Source organism: Sciurus carolinensis, chromosome 15 (assembly GCF_902686445.1).
Source record: "Sciurus carolinensis chromosome 15, mSciCar1.2, whole genome shotgun sequence".
NCBI lineage: Eukaryota > Metazoa > Chordata > Mammalia > Rodentia > Sciuridae > Sciurus > Sciurus carolinensis.
The window spans coordinates 46197840-46216300 of NC_062227.1; the positions used below are offsets into that span (position 1 = coordinate 46197840).

Here is an 18461-nt window from a genome sequence, read left to right on the forward strand (position 1 = left end):
ACAGGTGCTTTCTCATTGGACCAGGTCCTGTGTTGGTGGTACCTGTGGGCTCACCTGAGGTTGGGGTCATAGGCGCGGCTGCCAGGCCATTCATGTTGAGGGCCGCCATCTGCTGCATCTGGGCGGCAGCGAAGGCAGCCATGGGGTTCAGGTAGCCACCCTGTGCGACTGATGCCATGAGGGCTGCTTGCTGCTGCATCAGCTGGGGCAAAGGGAGTGGAAAAAATATCACATGCTTCCAGAGGAGCATCCCTCCCCACCAGGGGGCTCAGCTCCTAGAGACCAACTTCCCAGGCCTTGAGCCCCAGGGAGCTGAGACATCTCCTGGCCACCACATCCAGAGAGCCCTAATGCCTCCCCCATTCCTGCCCTAGTCCTCATTGACTATTACAGGCCACCTCCCTGGGAGATGACTGCATTCAAAAGTAATAGTAGTGTCTTTGAGATTTTAAAGTTATTGTGGAAGGTGTGGGAAGGGGTAAGGTCTCTCATTCGTGGGTAAATGACATCCAAAGTGCTAGAGACATGTTGGAAAAGCATCTATAAAATTAACGATAGATTTCTTCCCCAAATGGTCTTAACCTGGAGTTTGTTGGGTAGAAGAGACAAGAGAATCATGAATAGACCTCAAATACCCTCAATGTTGTCAAAAAGATGAGTGGTGAGTGGGGTGGAGGGGGTGCTGTTGGAAGTAGCCACAGCTGGACACTCCTGAGGAAATGAGGTGAGCTTACATGTTTAGAATCAGAACATAGCAGACCTCAGTGCCATCATGTGGGGACTGTGGTTACAAGTCTGGAGGCAGCTGGGGAGATCCTGTCAGAGAAGGCTCCATTGTAAAACAAAGAAGTTGGTGGGCCAGAAGCCTGGGAGAAGGGGGCCTTGAGGAGTCACAGGGGAAACACAGGTGTGGGGCACTTAGGGTCACATCAGAGGACCCTCGCCAGGAGTGACCAGAGGTCTGATAACATCCTTCCATGAATGGGGGCGGGTCACAGATGCAGAACAAACACCTGAACCTCCTCTCCTCCCCATCAGTGATTCCTAGAATTCAGCATTGCTTTGGCTCAGGGGAGGGGTGTTCAGGGTATTCCATCTTGCTGCTCAGCTGAAAGCCTTTTTCTAGCTCCTCCCCTAAAAACAAAGACAGCAACAGCCCCTCCTGGCAACCACCCTTGTCTTTAACCACTTGAGAGGTTATCGTCCCTGGTTTTATGCCTGGCCCTGCTCACTCCCCAGGGCAGAGTAGTGTTTTTGGTTAGGTGTCCCTGCTCTCCGGAGCTCTGGGAGGAGGGCGCTCCAGAACCACCACCCATCTGTGCCCCCACTTACTGCCTGAGCATAGGCGCCGTAGGCCCCGAAGGGGATGGCCATGGGGTTGAACATGCCCATCTGGCCAGCCATCTGCTGCATCCGCCGCATCGTGCGTTCCTTGTCAGTGTCTGCGAACTTGACCACCAGACTGGACGAGGCTCCCTGCAGCCAGGGCGGCATGTGAGACCCACCTGCCCTTGCGCTGGTACCCAGCTGTCAGAGGCCCTGGCCTGGCTCCCCTTGCCTTCTCTGTCAGGCGCTTTGGGAATGGGGGGCATCAGCATTGCCCAGGAGTATGAAGTCTCAGCTCTCAACCCCACCGTGGCAATTTCTATCTGGGTCACCATGGGGTTCTTCCTTAACACTTCTCTGGGCCTCAGTGTCCTTGTCTGAGAAACAGTGATAAGGGAAATGCTTTCCTGTCTCATACTGAGGCTGTGAGCACCGGACCGCCTGCGGGGTCCTGGTGGTGGGGGTGGGCGAGAGTGTCTAGATTTCCTGCTTCCCCGCCCCTGTCGCAAGAGCCACACTCACTGGCATGGTCTGGCTGCCGTGTAGAGCGTTGATGGCGGCTTGTGCCTCGGCGTGGGAGGAGTACTTCACAAAGGCACACCCTGCGGAGACAGAAGAGAGGTTGAGACTCGCTGAGGGCCAAAGAGACAACTGGAACCTTGAGGCAGGGCAAAGGAGGGGCCCACCGGAGAGGGCGCAACCTGGATGAAAGCAGAATGGGGTAGCGGGAGAGAGACCAAGAGACAGAGCACACAAACAGAAAGACCTGGATGGCCCGAAGACTTGAAAGCACCCCAAAACTGTCCTTTCCGTCAGGACTTGGACAGCCTGGGGTCTCGCAAGCCTAGCTCCCAGATTCCCTCCCGACAGGGGCTGCAGATCCCGCCCACGCCCCGCCCACGCACCCTTGCTGTTGCCGTCTGGCCCGCGCAGGATGGTGCATTCCTCTATGTTCCCGAAGGCCTCGAAGAGGCGGCGCACGTCGTCTTCTGACTGCTGCTTATTGAGCATGCCCACGAAGAGTTTTCTATCTTCTAGAACAAAATTAGGAGATGCTTACCGGGGCCAGGTGGCCTCGGAAGGTCCCGGGGGTGGGAGGCAGGAGGGCACGGCCGGAGGTGGAGGACAACAGGGTAGGGGAGGGAGGACTAAGCGGAGGGGCCTGGGGTTTCACAGCTGGAAAGGGAGAGGTAGCAGGGAGAAAACCCCGCATAGCTAGAGCGGGTGCGAGGGAGAGGAGTTGGGGAGCCAGAGTGCAGCAGCAAGGAAGAGCAGGGTAGGAGAGTAGGGCGCAACGAGGGGAGCAGGAGAGGAAGGAGGAAGGAGGGGGCTGGATGGCAGCGACTCTGCCTTCTCCTGCCTAGAGGGCATACTGCACACTGAGGACCGAAGCCCCTGGTCTGGCCCTTGCCTAGGGCAAAGGGGTAGTCTGGGCTGCCTGTGTTCCTTTCCTCCTTCCTTTAACACACATTGTCAGAATTATGTGCAGTGGCTAACTGCCATGGAACTTTGCTTAGGCTGTTCCCTCTGTTCCTTCCTTCTTCGCAAGGCTGGAGTCTCCTCTTCTAGGTCTCTGTTAAAAATATCACCTCCTCACCATGCCCCTCCTGTCTCCTCTTATTGTCTCCTGTCTTAGTCCCCTATCCCTAAAGCCCGAATTTCAAAGGAAAATTATCTAAAGCTTGCCTGTGTAGTTGGATTTTGTGGAGCTGCCTACCCCGTCCCAGGTGTGCTCCTGAGGGAGGAAGACCTGGCCTCTCTACTGCCTGCAGCAGCAGTGCATGGGGCAGAGCAGGCACTCAGTGCGATCTCCAAATGAAAAGAGAATGGATGAAGCATGTCCTATGCCCTTCCTAGGTGTGCACCTCCTTTCTGTCTTACTTGCTGTTACCTCCATCTTGATGCCCAGTGCTTGGTCTGGACCTTCCTATATGTTCATCCTGTAAAATTCAGCCTGGGGCACTTCCGGGGAGCCTGTTTCCGTAGGTGCTTCAGCAGCCCCCATGCTGTGATGAGTGTCAATTTGTTTGTTGACCCAACTCTGCTGTGTGCTCCAGGCAATAGGGAATCCCACTGGACTGCATAGCAGTCTGTAAAAGCAGCTTGTAAAAGAATGCAAGAGGATTCCCCTGTGAATTCCTGACCCTCAGAATCTGTGAGTATAATAAACGGTTGTTTTACCCCACTTGTTTTTGGGCTAAAATGGTATGCAGCCATAGTAACTGGAACAAGGTCCTAGTGGTGGCAGCTCTCAGCAGGCACTCATGAGATGTTTGTGGACTGGTAAATGATCAACACAGCCAAGGTTGCAGAAATGCTAACCCCAAAACTGCAAATAGTCATGTGTTTGTGATTTCCTCTGAATACAAGGGTACTGAGACCCTGATGTCCCTCTATTCTCAAGGTGGTTGGTTCCCCCTCCTCCAGAGTCCTCACTGCCCAGAGAGTTCAGATAGAACTCTGGAGCAAAGCCAAGCAAGCAACCCCAGATCCACCTCTACAGACAGCCCTAACCACTGCCCTGTGGGTACCCCTTAGCCCAGACGTAGTGGCACTGTCTGTGTTCTCAGTGATTAGGTGGTGCTGGATCCCTGCTCCTCCAGTAAGCTGCAGGACCCATTAGCAGTTCCTGTTAGCAGCTCTGGGGCAGGAAACAACATCAGCCCATCTGACCCTTTACACAGTTGGGCTTAGGCAGAACCTCTGTGCCCAGAGCCCCAATCCTACACCTGCCCCAGGCTGGGCTGCTCTACCTGACTCTGGGTCATGGCAGGACTTTGGTGCACACCCCACCTCATCTCTGGACCTGTGGGGTTCCCAAGCTCACCAACTCCAAACCAAGAACAGAGGGAGAGAGTAGAAGAGGTAAAATGAAGAGGGATGGGGAGAGATGAAGTTAGGAGTGGAGAGGGAGAAATGAGATGGTAGGAGACAGGAAAAGCAATTTGATACAAAAAGCAGGGGGAAGAGAGGTGGGCAGAAAGAAAAGAAAGAAACAGAGACCAAAGTGGGGCCCTGAGGTTAGACTCCACATAGCAAACAGCAGTAGCAACATTGCACTTGAAGTGAAAGGGGAGCGTTTTCTCCTTTTGTAGAGCAATTGAAACTTCTCTGAGGCAAAGCCCAGTCAGTCTCCTCCTTTCCCCAGACTTTGGCTCCCATTAAATGGAATTTCGAAAGAAACTATGAAGTGAAACCTCACCCCTTGCTAATCCCTGGCCCTCCTGTTTAGAAATTCCATTTCCTCTCTTGGAAAGAAAAAGGAAGGGAAGAGAAGGCACCTCCTCCCCTAGCCTGATTTAAATGCTGGGACACAGCTCCTTGCCTTCCCTCTCCTGACGTCTGAATGTATTCCTTTATTATCATTATGACAGCTTTCTGATTGCATTAAAATTCATCCACACGTGTCTTTCTATCCAGTCTCTTTCCTTTTGCCAGTGGGTTTTTTTTTTGCTAATTTCTCTTCCCCTCCCCTGAAGTCCCATGCCTGCACAGTTCTTCATTGCAGGCCTGTGTCCCTCTGGAGACCTTTCTAAATGTGTAGGAGGCCAGGCTCCCCCTCTTCTGCCCATCCCAATTTCCCCAGGGAAAGTACAGCTAGTCTGCTTTTCTGAAAGGTTGCAAGAAGATACTCTAGACCCTCATCTTCCAGGTATTCTAGAATTAACCTCGCCTCACTCAAATGTTTGTTTTAGGATCCCTGAATGTGATCAGTTTGCACTTTCTGTTTCCACTTAGGTCCTAAGGCTTGTCTCTTAGACCAAGGGCTGGGAAGGATTCTGAGTTCCCAGGGGACTGCCTTCTGGGGCAGGCTCCCTGCTTTACATCCAGCTGTGTAACTAACTGATCTATGCCTCAGTTTTCTAGGTTCAAGAAATGGGGGCAAATAGACTCTCCTCACCCAGCAGTTGCTAGGATTATGGGAGATGCTGTTGGGGTAAAGGCCTGGAAAGCAGTCGTAGTGGGGACTACTTGGGTTTCTTTAGACAGAAGGAAAAGGAAATGGATGCTGTTCCCCCTTGGTTTTCCTTGCCCTAATTTGGCCAGGAAGGCCACCCCTGCTGTGAGCAGACAGAGGTCACAGTGTGGGACAGGTCATAGGATCTACCTCTTAGGATAGAGAGGGCACCTGAAATAACAGGATGGACCAGACTTGGGTTGTGACTGACCAGCGAAGAGAAATTATCACTCTGTCATCTACTCTCTCTGCCCACTTCCTTTCTGTTTACTCTCCCTAGGCAATGTCCCAAACTGTTAGATTACCACTGGTACCATTTACCTGGTGTCTTGGATCTGATACCAAATTAGCAAGAGTCTCACAGAATGACTTAGCTTCCTGGTGAGTGCCCACTTTCCTCCAACAAGGACACAGACCCTAACTCCCAATATAGGATGGGCAGATCCTGGCCACACCCAGCTGTCTAAGCTGGGAACCTTGGGTAGTGGGGAGGCTCTCGTGGGCTCCCTCTCCTGGGTGCCCTCAGTCACTGCCTCCCATGATCAGGGTATGAGGGGGTTGCTGCTCCTCTGGAGTTATTCAGGTAGGCGTTGCTGGGACTGGCCAAGGGAGATAATGGTGAGGAGAGTCCTCAAAGCCAGTGCAGGTAGGCTGAAGATGCTCCTGAATGAGAGGTCACTGAGACCCCAGGGAGTCAAGAAGTGGTGAGCAACCAGAGGCTGGCATTGGGAGGCCGTTGTCCTCTGAACATAGGCCAACTCAGGTCAGGGCGCCATGTCATGCCACCTTCCAATTCCCAAGGCCAAGGCCAGTACCTGGCATAGGCAAACACTGATTGTCAGGCTGCACAGGCATCTCTATACCTCCCACTCTGAGGTCTTTACATGGACTCCTCCTGGGCATGGGGTAGAGCAAGGGGACATGTTCCTGCAGTCATTCAGCAGCTGTCTGCCAAACACTATCTCTGTGCCAGAGACTTCTCTAAGCACTGCTTCTGCAGCATTGAACAAGAGACGAAGCTGCTCACTGGAGTTGACATACCAATGGAGAGACAGACCCTTCACGATCAACAAGTCCCTTGACAAGACAATGGCTACCTGGGCTGCCACACTGGCCCCCAGAACCAGTGTGCCTATCTCGGGAGGAACAAGGCCACAGAGTAGCAGAGCTCGTGGATAACACCAAGGTCCTATGCTTTTCCAGAGAGAGAGCTCCTGGGTACATAGAAGGGCAATGTTTACTCTCCCTAGGCAATGTCCCAAACTGTTAGATTACCACTGGTACCATTTACCTGGTACCAGTGGTGTGGTCCTTGCTGCTGACTCCTGCTTTTTTAAACTGGGAGCACCTGTGTCAACAGGTGTGTGGTAGCACTTGGGGCTCTGGAGAGTGTGGCTCCCCAGAAGGACTGGGCAACAGAAGATGGGGGCCAGTCTCAACCCTGCCTGCACCAAGGAGAGGGCAGCTGGGCTCTGTGCTCCATATCCTACCCCCACGGAGAAGTGGATAGAAGTATACAATGGAGGTGTTTCCAGTCACTGCAGGAGAGCCTGGGCCAGAGCACCTGACATTCATTGGATCTCTTCTCTGCCCACTCCGTCAGCAAACATTTATTGAGTACTTACTGTGTAGCTGGGAATTGGCTGAACAGAAGATCTGAGATGGGTCTTGGGGACCCTTCTGGATTTTCTCTTTCAGTGGGTTGGGAGGTTACACATGGTTCTGGGATTCCTAGAGAACCTAAAGTCTTTGGACCATGGGCTCTAGAGCCTCTGCCATAGCTCCAGGTGAGAGAGAACAGTCAGGCCTGGTGGTCTGTTGGAAATCCAGCAGCTCTGGGCTGCAGGCTGAAGGGGCTGGTTGGTGAAGGGGAATATGACCATACCCTGAAGGGTCCCAGGAGAAGGTCTTGTGTAGAGGGCAGATGCCAGGGCTCCAGGTGCACAGCAGAATTTGAGCCAAGCCTGGGAAGCGAGGGCCCTTTGGCTCCCCTTGTCACCTGTTCCCAACCAGTTTCTCCCCGTGGCAAGCTTGCAACAAGAGGACTCCAGGGAGTTTTGAGTGCTCTTCCAACAGCCTCTTTCCTGATCTCCTTCCCACCAACACAAACATCTTCCATTCCTCTGGCTTCCAGAGTCTTTTTCATTCTTCCAGAACCCCAGTCTAAACTTGAACTTTGGTTTTCTGACCTATAAAGTTCACTGGGTAATACCTCTTGGGAAGTCATAGGCGCATGTGAAGACAGCCAGTGGAGTGGTTGCCAGAATCTCTGTCCTCCACTAGGGAGATGAGACTCCTGCACTCATTCATCTAGGGGTGTCAGGGCAGAACAGGGGGCTCAGGCAGGAAGGATTTACATTTTTAAAGGAGAGTTCAAAAAACAGAGAAGTATGATGTGTCTGTGGTGGAACCTCAGGATTAGGACAGGCCTCACAGGGAGATATTTCAGGGCTCTGTGTTAGCTAGTGCCCCCCGCTTTCCCCACACACCCCAGCAATATGGAGAGCATCATGCTGGCCCTGCAGGGTGAGTGGCCCCTGAGCAGGGAGGAGGCGGGTGACAGCAGCACCACTCGACTTGCCAAATGCCAGCATCCTGGCGCTAATGCTCAAATTCCGGTTTAATTTTCAAAATTTGATTCGCTCATTACCATCGGCACTAAACAATATTTCCTGCTTAAGGATAGACGGCTGCTGGGGCATGGTGGACGAGTGTTCAGATGGTTAATGCCTTTTATTACTGCAATAGACTTCTACTATTCTCTTTCCTCCAGCTGCTGAGGGAGGGTTTGTGGGAAGGGGCCTGAGCTGGGGAGAACCCTGGGGCCAGGGGCCAGCACAGGAATAAATGACTTTGAGTTCCATGCTTGGTGGGTGGACAGAGGGCCAGCTGGGAGATGTGGAGACTCAAAGGCAGCAGTTTGGGAGTGCCAGACACTCATGATGACAGAGCTGGAGGCTTTTGTCTTGCCCTGGAGGCTTTGGTCCTGAGGGTAGGCAGGACCAGGCAAGAGCCTGAGACTCGAGCACCCCACAGAACTTCCCTTCAGCTGCTGGGCACAGCCTGGAACCCTGGAATATCCCAGGCAGGGGTCTCTTAGTCTGCTTGTTTCCTGTGGGGTCTTCCCTGACTCAGGGTGTATCCTAGATCTCAGGACCACCTGCTTGGTGCCCAAGGGCCCAGAGGCATGAGTCTAGGGGGTGAAGAGCACGTTCTTTTTCTCTCATTTCACCTGTGGATCAGGGGACTCCTTCCCTAGGAGGGGGTCAGCAGCTATACCTAACCCAGAAAGGAAATGAGGTTGTCTGTCAAATCTTGGTTTTGCTGTGTTTTGGTTATGACAAGGCATATATATACTCCCTGGGCAGAGCCACATGAGAAAGAAATGAGTTAAGATACACGGAGGGCTGGGTTTGTGGCTCAGTGGTAGAGTGCTCGTCTAGCATGCGTGAGGCCCTGGGTTTGATCCTCAGCACCATACACACAAACAAAAAATAAGTTAATTAAAAAATAAAATAAAGATACATGAGGCTATTAGAACAGTGCCTGGCACAGCAAATGCTCAGTAAATGCAGCCATTATGACAGTTACAGCCATTGTAACTGTTCACCCACAGAGGCTGGTGGGACAATGATACTCCTCGTGCCAGGGGATGTAGAGAGGGCCCTTGGGGACCCTGAAGTCATGCCAGCACAGGCCAGCCTGAGAAACCACACTTCCCTTTGCACTGCCCTGACCCTTGATTAGGCAGTGTTTTGGGGACCACTGAGATGTTCTTTGGCCTACCTAGATTGAGCCTCACTTTCCCCACAGCTACAATTAAGCATTCTGACAAGCCATTTCTACAAATTCTCCCGGTCCAGATCAGCAAGCACCTTTGGCTCTAAACAGACAATAAGGATCAAACCGATTCATCCAAATCTACATCTGTGCAATTTTTAAGATTGCCTGACTACCCTTCCCCAAATCCAGAGGCTTCCTTGCCAGCCTTGGTAGAGTCACCTCACAGCCTTTGGCCAGCCATACAAGCAGGAAGGTACTGCCAGGGTTAAATGTCTGCACTTCCTTCTCCAGAGCCTGAGAAACCAACAATTGCCTACTGTGGGGTTTGTGAAACCAGTTTCCAGCATCAATATCCACTCTAGGACGATGGGCGAGGGTTTGGATCTCTCTGCAGCTATGCCACCCGGATGGCTGCCCTCCCTGAGAACCAGCCCCATCTCCTGGAACGCAGGGTCACTGGCCAGGCCACAAGAAGACTCTCAGCATGAAGTAAACCAGTCAAGAGGACAACCATGCCCTCCCTTTTCCCCCACCACACTGTGCCAGAGCCAGAGCCAGCAACGCAGCTGGGCTAGGAGCTGCCTCCTGAGGATGAAAGCCTTCCTGCCTGGGAAGAGGCTGAAGGAGACATCAAACTAGATCAAAGGCTGCTGGGATGGGGACGGAGGAGGGGGCCTGCAATGGAATGCAAATGAAGACCCTCACCCGGCTCTGCCCCCCCCAGGGCCCAGGCAGTGCCAGGCCTTGATCTGCTCAGTTCCCTCTGGGACTGGTGCTGTTTGATGTCAGGGGTGGGAGGAGGCAGGAGCTGGAGAATAGCATCCAGTCCTCCCTCACTTGCATTCCTTTAGCCAGCTCTACCTTCTAAATACTTCAGGATCAGCATCCTTTCTCATTTCCCCTCAGGGGGAGCCACCCAGGCATGAGAGTTGCTTCCTCAGTTACAGACACCCACCCAAGCCCCTGCTATCTGCTTTCCACACAGCAGCCAAGGGCTCAGTTAAAATCCAAGGCAGAGCCTGTCTTTCCCCACTGAAATCCTGCAGTGGCTCCCATTTCACTGAAGAGACCGAGCCCAAGTCTTTACATGACCTGAAAGGGGCTCCAAAGGCACCCCCTGCTCCACTGCTTCCCCTGCTCCCTGAATACAGTGCCCACGTGCGTTCCATTTATTGCTGAATGTCCAGTGCTGAAAGGGATTGACATGTAGTAGATGCTCAGTGAGCGTTTGTTGACACGAATAAATGAATCCACTTGGTCAGTGAGAATCAGGGGTAGAACTAGTATGGGTCTGACCTGGTGATGGGTGCTTCTAGTGCTAACCTCCAGGAACCTTCAGAAAGGAACAAATGAGGGGCTGGAGTTGTGGCTCAGTTGTGGAGCGCTTGCCTGGCATGTGTGAGGCACTAGGTTTGAGTCTCAGCACCACATATAAATAAATGAATAAAATAAAGGTCTGTCAACATCTAAAAAATAATTTTTTAAAAAAGTAACAAATGAGTGTCCTCTGGGCATTTAGTCACATGGGGACACAGAGTCTGGATTCTGGAGTGATGAGCACTGCAGGCCCGGGGCAGGGGTCCTAAGAGGCTTGAGCTGGACTCTGAAGGAATCATAGGTGGGGTTTGCCAAGTGAGAGAGGCAGGGGACAAACGTCCCAGGTTAGGAACCAGCAAGGGGCAAAAGCAGGGTGTATGAAAGAATGTGGAGAGCAAAGGAGAAATGTCACGTAAAAGTGTACTCACACACACACACACACCCTCTTCCTTCCTTCTTCCACCTACTGGGATCCCAAACACTTCCCCCAAGGCCCTAGGCCTGGACACTCACTCACCTCTGACCACTGGAAATCTGGCCTGGGCCTCAGACCTGGGGTCCATTCTCCTCACTGTGCCCAACCTCATTGCCCAGCATTCCTCCTTGGTCTCATTCTATCTCCCTCATTCACAGTACCCATGGGTCTTCTGTGACTTACTGGATTCCCAGGCCCACCCAGTTTCAATGTTGCCCAGTCCCTATGTGACAAGGACCTGCAAGACCTACCTCCAATGTCACAGAGCCTCCACTGACTCCAGTCTGTCTGCCCTGCTCAGACTCCACAGCACCAGCTCCCTCACTGTCCTGTCCAGGATTGATCCTCTGATGGGCTAACTTCCAGAGACACATGTAACAGCAGCAATAAGAAGAACTGAATGGTTCTCGTTTATCCACAGTTACTAGGCTCCACACCCTGAGGTGAGTGGATATTTTAGTATATCCACTATACAGATGAAGAAACTGAAGCACAGAGAAGAATCTTTCCCAAGTATTCTCACCCTGTTTTTACCAAAGCAAGGCCTCATACCCAGCTTATCTGAACAGAGCTAAGCTCATAGGGTCCCCTTCCTGGTGACAGACGGTGCTATCTGCAGCTCCCACTCTGCCCTCTTTATCCTTCCGGTACAGGAAACTGGAAAAATGCCCAATAACTACATTGTTCTGTGAGGGCCAGGGCTTTGACTCAGAGAGTGGATGGGTAGGGTGTCTGTAGCCTACTGCTCTTGTCCATCCCTGATTGTCCAGTGATCCCCAGTTAGCCTCACAATCCCTTCCCCACCTCACCCATCCCTCTGCCCCGAGCCTGGTTGTCTTGAAGTTCCCTGGATGCCCAAGAAGTAAATCTCTTTCCTTTGGAGTTTGCAGACCTTCCCACCTGCTGCTCTGGGCTGGAAGGGGCCTCTCTCTCTACTTCTAACCTGCTGGTACAATCACCTCTAACCTCGGTCTCCCTGCTCCAGCTCCTAAAGCCCCTCTCTGGCCCCTGCTCAGGGTAGAGGTATAGCTCTTGAAAAAGGGGCTTACTGGGGTGGCTCTGTTCTCTCAGGGGACTTACAGCATGTTTGTGGAGACAGAACTAAAACCTGAGATTTGTCACCACCCTCTGGGAGGGGGCTCTAAATGGTTCCTTCACACTTGTCTCTTTTGACCTGAGAGATGATTCCTTGGCATGCGGGTCCTGAGATGGGCAGGAGCTGGGCCCTGTGGGGTCTGAAGGTCATACCCACTCCTTCACTGGTCCTTTCCAGGCCCCTTAGCCCTCCACCTGTGAGTCTGCATCATGCCTTCCAGCAGGAGCCTGAGACACTGTGGAGGCTCTTTGTAGAAGTCACCTTTTGCTGGTGCGCTGGTGCGCAGCCATCTCTCCAGGTAACTGATTATACATTTGATCTGCTACATTATCCTTACCAGGCGCACCGCACACGACAGACGGCCCGGAGCTCTGTGGGGACTTCTCAGCAGCAGAACCCTGTTGTCTAATGGGGTTTCCGCTGGCGTCTGGTACACTCACGGCATTTCACCCATCACAGGATAATTTATAGCATAATGGGGCCTTTTTTTCCTTTATATCATGCGGGAGCATAAATTATGGCCAGTTTGTCCTCAGCTCTCAAGGAGACAGACAAAGCAGGGTTTCATCCCAGCTAGGGGAGGAAGTTACTGCAGGGACAGGGTAGGGCCAGGGTGGTCCACGGGGGAGGAAGAGACAGGTGGAGAGACAAGGGCTAGTGTCTAAAGCATCTCACTGACAGGGCAAAAAAATCAATTCCAGGTGACCACAAGTGCTGGGGAAGAAACAGAAGACCCCCTCATAGCTGCTTGTCTCTATTAACTGTGGAGCAGGGAGTGGTGAGCTCAAAGGGGCAGCCGCTCAGTCTGAAAGTCATAGGGCTGGTTGTTATGCCTACAGGTGACCCTCTGTGCCTGGTCACAGGCTGATGCTCATGTGAGCTGTGGTCCAGTTTCCCAGAGCTGCACTTAGAGGGTGGGTAGTCAGGGGCTGCTTTGAGGCCCCTGTCACCATTAGAGACAAAATGCAGCATGCAGGGCAAACCACCTGCCCCTCTGACCCACTGCCCATTTCTAATATTGAGGGTGGGGCCTTGCTTCCTGTGGAGCTTCCTGCTCAGCTTCCTGCAGAGACACAAGAACTCACAGTGCAGGGTCCTTGTCTAACACGGCAGTCCCACAGATCAAGAGACTGGCCTGAAGGCCACAGCTCCCAACTCCTCCCTACCCCTGGATACTGTGCCAAGGACATCTGGGAATTCTGAGGGGGCATGGAATCTTCAGAGGCTGCTTAGCCTTGCCTTCTCCATCATGATCCAGTGTGAGAGGATGCTTCCTGAACACCCTGGCAGAAGCCCCACAGGCCTATGCAAGACCCAGGACACAGCCCTGAAGAAGGCCATCTTAGATGCACCAGCTGTCATGGGTCTTGTAAGATGGTGGTAGTCAGTCCTGGATGCGATGAAGGTCACCTGGAGGCTTGGGAAAATATAGATGCCTAGGGCTGACCCCTGAGATCTGGATTTGATTGATGGGTGCGGAGTCCAGGCGTCAGTGTTTTCGGTTCTGGTTTTTGAAAGCTATTCAGGTGATACCAACATGTAGATAGGCTGGGAAGGACTGCAATGGGTCTTTTCCAAGCTGTCATCCCTTGGTGGGCACCACATCTCTCGCCCTTCACCTGCCTGTAGGAGTGCATTCCTTCAGGCTGCAGGATTCTGAGTCCTGTTTGTGCTGGAAGGGATGGCAGCACTCACCTACGCCTGAGTGCCTGAGCCTGGGCATCCCTCCCGTCACTCACAGGACTCATCCTGAAAGATCACTCTAATTTGGGGTGGTGGCATGAGGGGGAGTTCTCTAGGTCAGCAATCCTCAGACATGGTTTTGCAAGTCCCCTCCTCTTCCTCTTCTTTTCTTTCCTGTGCCCCTTCCTGCTTCTTCCATCAGGCCAGTCTGACACTGAGAGGGAAGTCTTGGACTCCTCTTTCATCAGTCCTCTCTCACTTTGATCCAGTCACCCCAATCCTCCTGGAGTCACTGGCACACACCCCATGGGAACTGGAGGCCCATGCATAAGTACACACTGTATTAACTCATGACTGATAATGGACTCCAGATAGACACAGAGATGGATGGATGGTAGACATGATTAATAAAGGCCAGATATCCAGATTAAATGTTAGATGATAGATAGATACACAGATGAGAGAAAAATGATTGCAGAAAGCAGATAGATTTATGATGGATGGCACATAAATGGCGACAGGTAAATGTGAATGGATGGATGGCATTTCTGAGGACTTTGGATAATGGGGTCTAAATGCAAATGGTCAGAATAGTTGTGGGCACCCACACCTGTTTGGGTATCAACTCTAAGAGGAAGGAACCCTACTAAGCTCCAGACCTATCTTGAACTAACTTCTCTTTCAACTTCAGGCCCTGAACTGCCACATTTTCTAGTGGGTTTATGGTTACCATAGGTTGCAATCAAGTTGATGTTTCCAGACATATGAAGATTCTTTTGGTTTCTCTGAGTCTACAGGAAGCCCACACCCATCTCCAGAGCCCCCACTGTACTTGATGAGGACCTCCCTTCCTGTGGGGAGGGATGGATCCAGTATAAGTGCTTGCTCCTCAAAGGCCAAAGCCATGGCTTCCAGCCCCACAGAGACGGTTGACTTTTGGAGTGTAGCAGACCTGACTTGGCCCCTAAAGTGAGATGGCAGGTGTCAGTCCGTGTGGTGTGCACAGAGAGTCTTTCAGCCATTTGTTCTTGCAGCCAAGGACCATGCCTTCAAAGAGAACAGGATAGTAAATTCTTCCTGAGCACTCACTACAGAACAAGCAATATTCAGAGCACTTAAATTATATGAGATAGTTAACACTATTTTACAAATGAGGAAACTGAGGCACCAGAGGTTTGACAACTTGCTGGAGGTCCCAGAGCTCATAAACAGCAAAACCTGGATTTGAACTCATATGGTCTGGCCCCTGAGCTCTCCTCTACCATGCAGAAGGTCCTGCTCACCAGGCCAGATAGCCACAAGGCTCTGGTGAGCTCAGGGAAGCATGCGGCTCTGGAGATGGCATGATTTGCATTATGTCTAATGACTAGTAAGATTGAGTGGGGAGTGTCACCTTTCTCGAGGGAACAAACTGTTTTGAAGGGTGGCAACACGTTGACTGTTGGTGTGTGGCTGGCATTGCTAACAACAGAGGAACCTGCTGTTGTCATCAAAGGGGGTCCCCTGGAGCCTTCTGGATGGCATTATTTGGTTACCAGGAAGTTTAGTTTACAGCGTGAAAGAAAGGGGATCTTTCATGTCTCAGACATCTGCTCTGGGCTGCCCTGGATCCCTCCAATTATTCACCAATCAGCCATGCTGTCAGTCAACAAACTATCTATAACTATGTATATTTGTTAGGACAAATCAGAAGTAGACCTGACCCTTGGGGAAAAAGTGCTTCCAAATTAGGGTCTGAGTGACCCAGCAGTGGAAGAGCAGGGCATGATGCAGACAATTGGGTGAGTAGGGATGGGCACAATACATCATGGCACATGAAGAGTTTGCTGGGATGTAGCATCATCCTGGCTGAGACCATGAGCCCTGAGGACATGCCACTTTGCCTCCCATCTCTGAGGAAAGGAAGGGAACCTGGTGATAGGAGAAAATGCAAAGAGCTTTACTCAGCTCAAGGGCCTGTCTACAAGAAGCTGAAGAATCAGGTTTTGAAAAGCAAGACATGACCTTACCACTGACAGGTCTCATGAGAGGTGACTCTGGGTGACAAACACTGTGGAGGCCACTGTGCATGAAGCAGGGAGTGAAGGAAGTGGGTGAGGATGCTGACTTACTGGCTGGTACCCCAGTCCATCCTCCCACTCTGATTCAGCCAGACTCTGGTAGGGAACCCTGTGGTTGCCCTTTGGCATGTCCTGACAGTCATCTCTGGGCCAGATGGGTATTTCCACGCATTCCATTCACTTCTTACTACCATGCTTCCTTCTCTGCAACTGGATCACCATTTGACAGATCAGCAGTTAACAGAGGCTCAATAACAGGCTGAAGTCCATACCCACAGGCAGTAAATGGTGTGGGTGGGGTTGGAGCCAAGCCTCTCTGACAGTTGCACTGGGCCTTCTCTGTCCTGCGCAATAAAGTATCATGCACTCCTGGAATTCCATTTTGGGGGTTCCACACCTTTGGATTCAGCACTGCCCTCTCCAGGGAGACCTTTGAAATGTGGTGGCTCTTGTCACCTCAACATGACATATTTTGCCAGAAAATGTCTTTTATGATCAAAAGGACTAGCTAAGCTTTCAACCCTGTAGTGTCTGCATGGAAAAAGAGAAGGGGAGGAGGCATCCTGAAAGGAAAGGACTGGGATTAGGGGCAAGGGTGGTCAGGAGTGGGAAGGAGGAGCCTGGTGACTGGGAGAAGGACTTTGCTGGGGAGGCCCAAGAGGGGGCAGCCTGGGTTAGAGGGCAGGGCCTGTAATAATAATGGGATGCATAGTAGGGCTGGGACTACATGGACAGCAGGTGAGGAGCTCCCAAGTCAGGGCTTAGGTGAGAAAGAGGAGGTTGGAGAGGTTGATAAAGAAAGAAGAACTGAAGGAGGAGAAGAAGGGATGACAATGGCCCTAAGTCTGGGTCCACCCTTTGTGGACAGAGGAAGTGCCCCTGCCTGTCCCTACCCTCCTTTCCACCCACGGCACAGCAGCTGGACATCCTAGAACAGTAGTAGAGACACCTGAACTTGAAGTCTCGGGCACCTCAAGCTTGTCTGCCTACTGCATTAGAAATGGCTTCGTTTATAGTTGTGATCATTTTTCAAATGCATGTAGATGCTGTTGCGATTGAAAAAAATACGAATCCACTTGAAAGCACTGCCCAATTCAAGGTAACTTTTCGTCATTTTGCATTCTCTCAATGGATACTCAGAGTACAACATCTGTCAAGGGGGGTGCTGATGCATTTTTGATGTTAAAAATGGCTCCTTAACCTTGAGAAGCCCGGGAATGCTGATCCAAGGAGGGCAGAGGGAGCTCTGGGGAGGAGGAGCAAGTCCTGTAGCACAGTGAATCCCAGTCTGGTCCCAGCTCACCCACAAGAGCACAGAAGGAGAGTGGAGGGCAGGGACCACCCCAGACATGCAGGTAGTAAAGTGGCCTCTAGCCCTGCACTCCAGAAACTGAGAGCTGGGTTCAGTTTCTGTCCTACTCTGACCCTGAACCTCAAGTTCATCCTTCCATGCAGCCAAAATGATAATCACCAGGAGAGCCAGAGTGACTGTGTCCCTAAACAGTTTCCGGTTAACACTCATGAGTCAGCATCTCCACTGATGTGGGGGTGGGAGCTTTGTGTCTTTCCACTACTGGGCCTGGCTCTGTGCCGGCCTCATAGCACAAGCTCCACAAGCACTCTTGGAATGAAGAGTGACAGTAATGCGTGGACTGATGTGCAGCGTAGTCTGAGCAAGCTCCAGGTTGGGAAAGGAGCCAAGACTCACACGGAGTACTTTGCACCCACACCTGATATGATCAGGGTCCATCTCTAGCAAAAAACAAATCAGAAACCACCTTGGATTTAGGGGTTAGGGGTAGGATTTGGTTTCTCAGTGGTTGTGACCAGCTTTGGGATTGAGGAAAGGAGCTCAAACTGGTCTCACTGCCTACCTTGGTTGGAAAATGTGTAGTCTGCAATCATGGACTGGCCTGATGACCCTGATGAGGCCATGATGTGTCCCTTTGACTTGGTGGCTGCGTAAGGGTGATTACCTCTACTTAAAGGCTCCTCTGTTTTATCACACTGGGGATATCTCTCCTAGTCACTAGGGTCCACAGGTGATCATTAGAACATCCAATTCTGGCCAACTCTGTTCAGAAACTACCCACAACCAGATCCTACGCTCTTTCTAGCCTTTATAAAACTGACCAGTCCCTTGTACCATCACAGCAAGGCCTTAAGTGCCCCTCAGCGATCTGAGTGTTGTGTGTCCTCCTAAAATTCATGCACTGAAGTCTGAACTCCTAAGGTGATGGTATTAGGACCTTTGGCTTTAGTTCATGGCACAGCCCGTGTGACTCGGATTAGGGTCTTTATAAAAGAGGACTTACAGAGCTTGTTTTTGTCTCTTTTCCATTAAGTGAGGTTATCAGACACCCTGATCTTGGGCTTCCTAACCTCCAAAACTATGAGAGATAAGTTTCTGTTATTCATAAACTGCTCAGTATCTGGCACTTTGTTACAGCAGCTGGAACAGATTAAGACACTCATTGAACACCATATCAGTTCCATGATATATGCTAGGTCAATGAGTATTTCTTTCCAGGAAGGATGCATCTAAACAAGGCCCTCAAAGCCTTAATTCAATAAAATGGAGGTTTATGGTGACATATCCAACCCTCTGGTGGGAGATGTAAGAGAGTTGGAGCAAAGAGACCGACCTTCTTGAGAGCCTCAAACCACACCAAGGAGGTGCCCACCCATTCTGCCTCTGGCCCAACTGAGTGGAGAGGGCTTCCCAAGAGAATGTCCTCCTGTCTGGCTTTCCTTCCTGCCTCC

The 18461-nt window shown here is 51.6% G+C and overlaps 1 protein-coding gene across 50 annotated transcripts in view; it reads right to left on the bottom strand.

Annotated features, from left to right (window-relative positions):
- Celf4 (CUGBP Elav-like family member 4) overlaps positions 1–18461 on the bottom strand; it is a 289767-nt gene that overhangs the window by 25125 nt on the left and 246181 nt on the right. For 30 of the 50 annotated variants that reach the window (XM_047526073.1, XM_047526060.1, XM_047526082.1 and 27 more), the window contains exons 4-7: positions 2232–2360; positions 1849–1928; positions 1333–1476; positions 55–202 (exon numbers count right to left, since the gene is read on the bottom strand). In XM_047526073.1, coding sequence (XP_047382029.1) covers positions 55–202; positions 1333–1476; positions 1849–1928; positions 2232–2360 — 501 coding nt within the window. The remainder of the gene's footprint in view (positions 1–54; positions 203–1332; positions 1477–1848; positions 1929–2231; positions 2361–18461) is intronic. The other 20 variants (XM_047526075.1, XM_047526083.1, XM_047526074.1 and 17 more) reach the window with 1 other exon arrangement.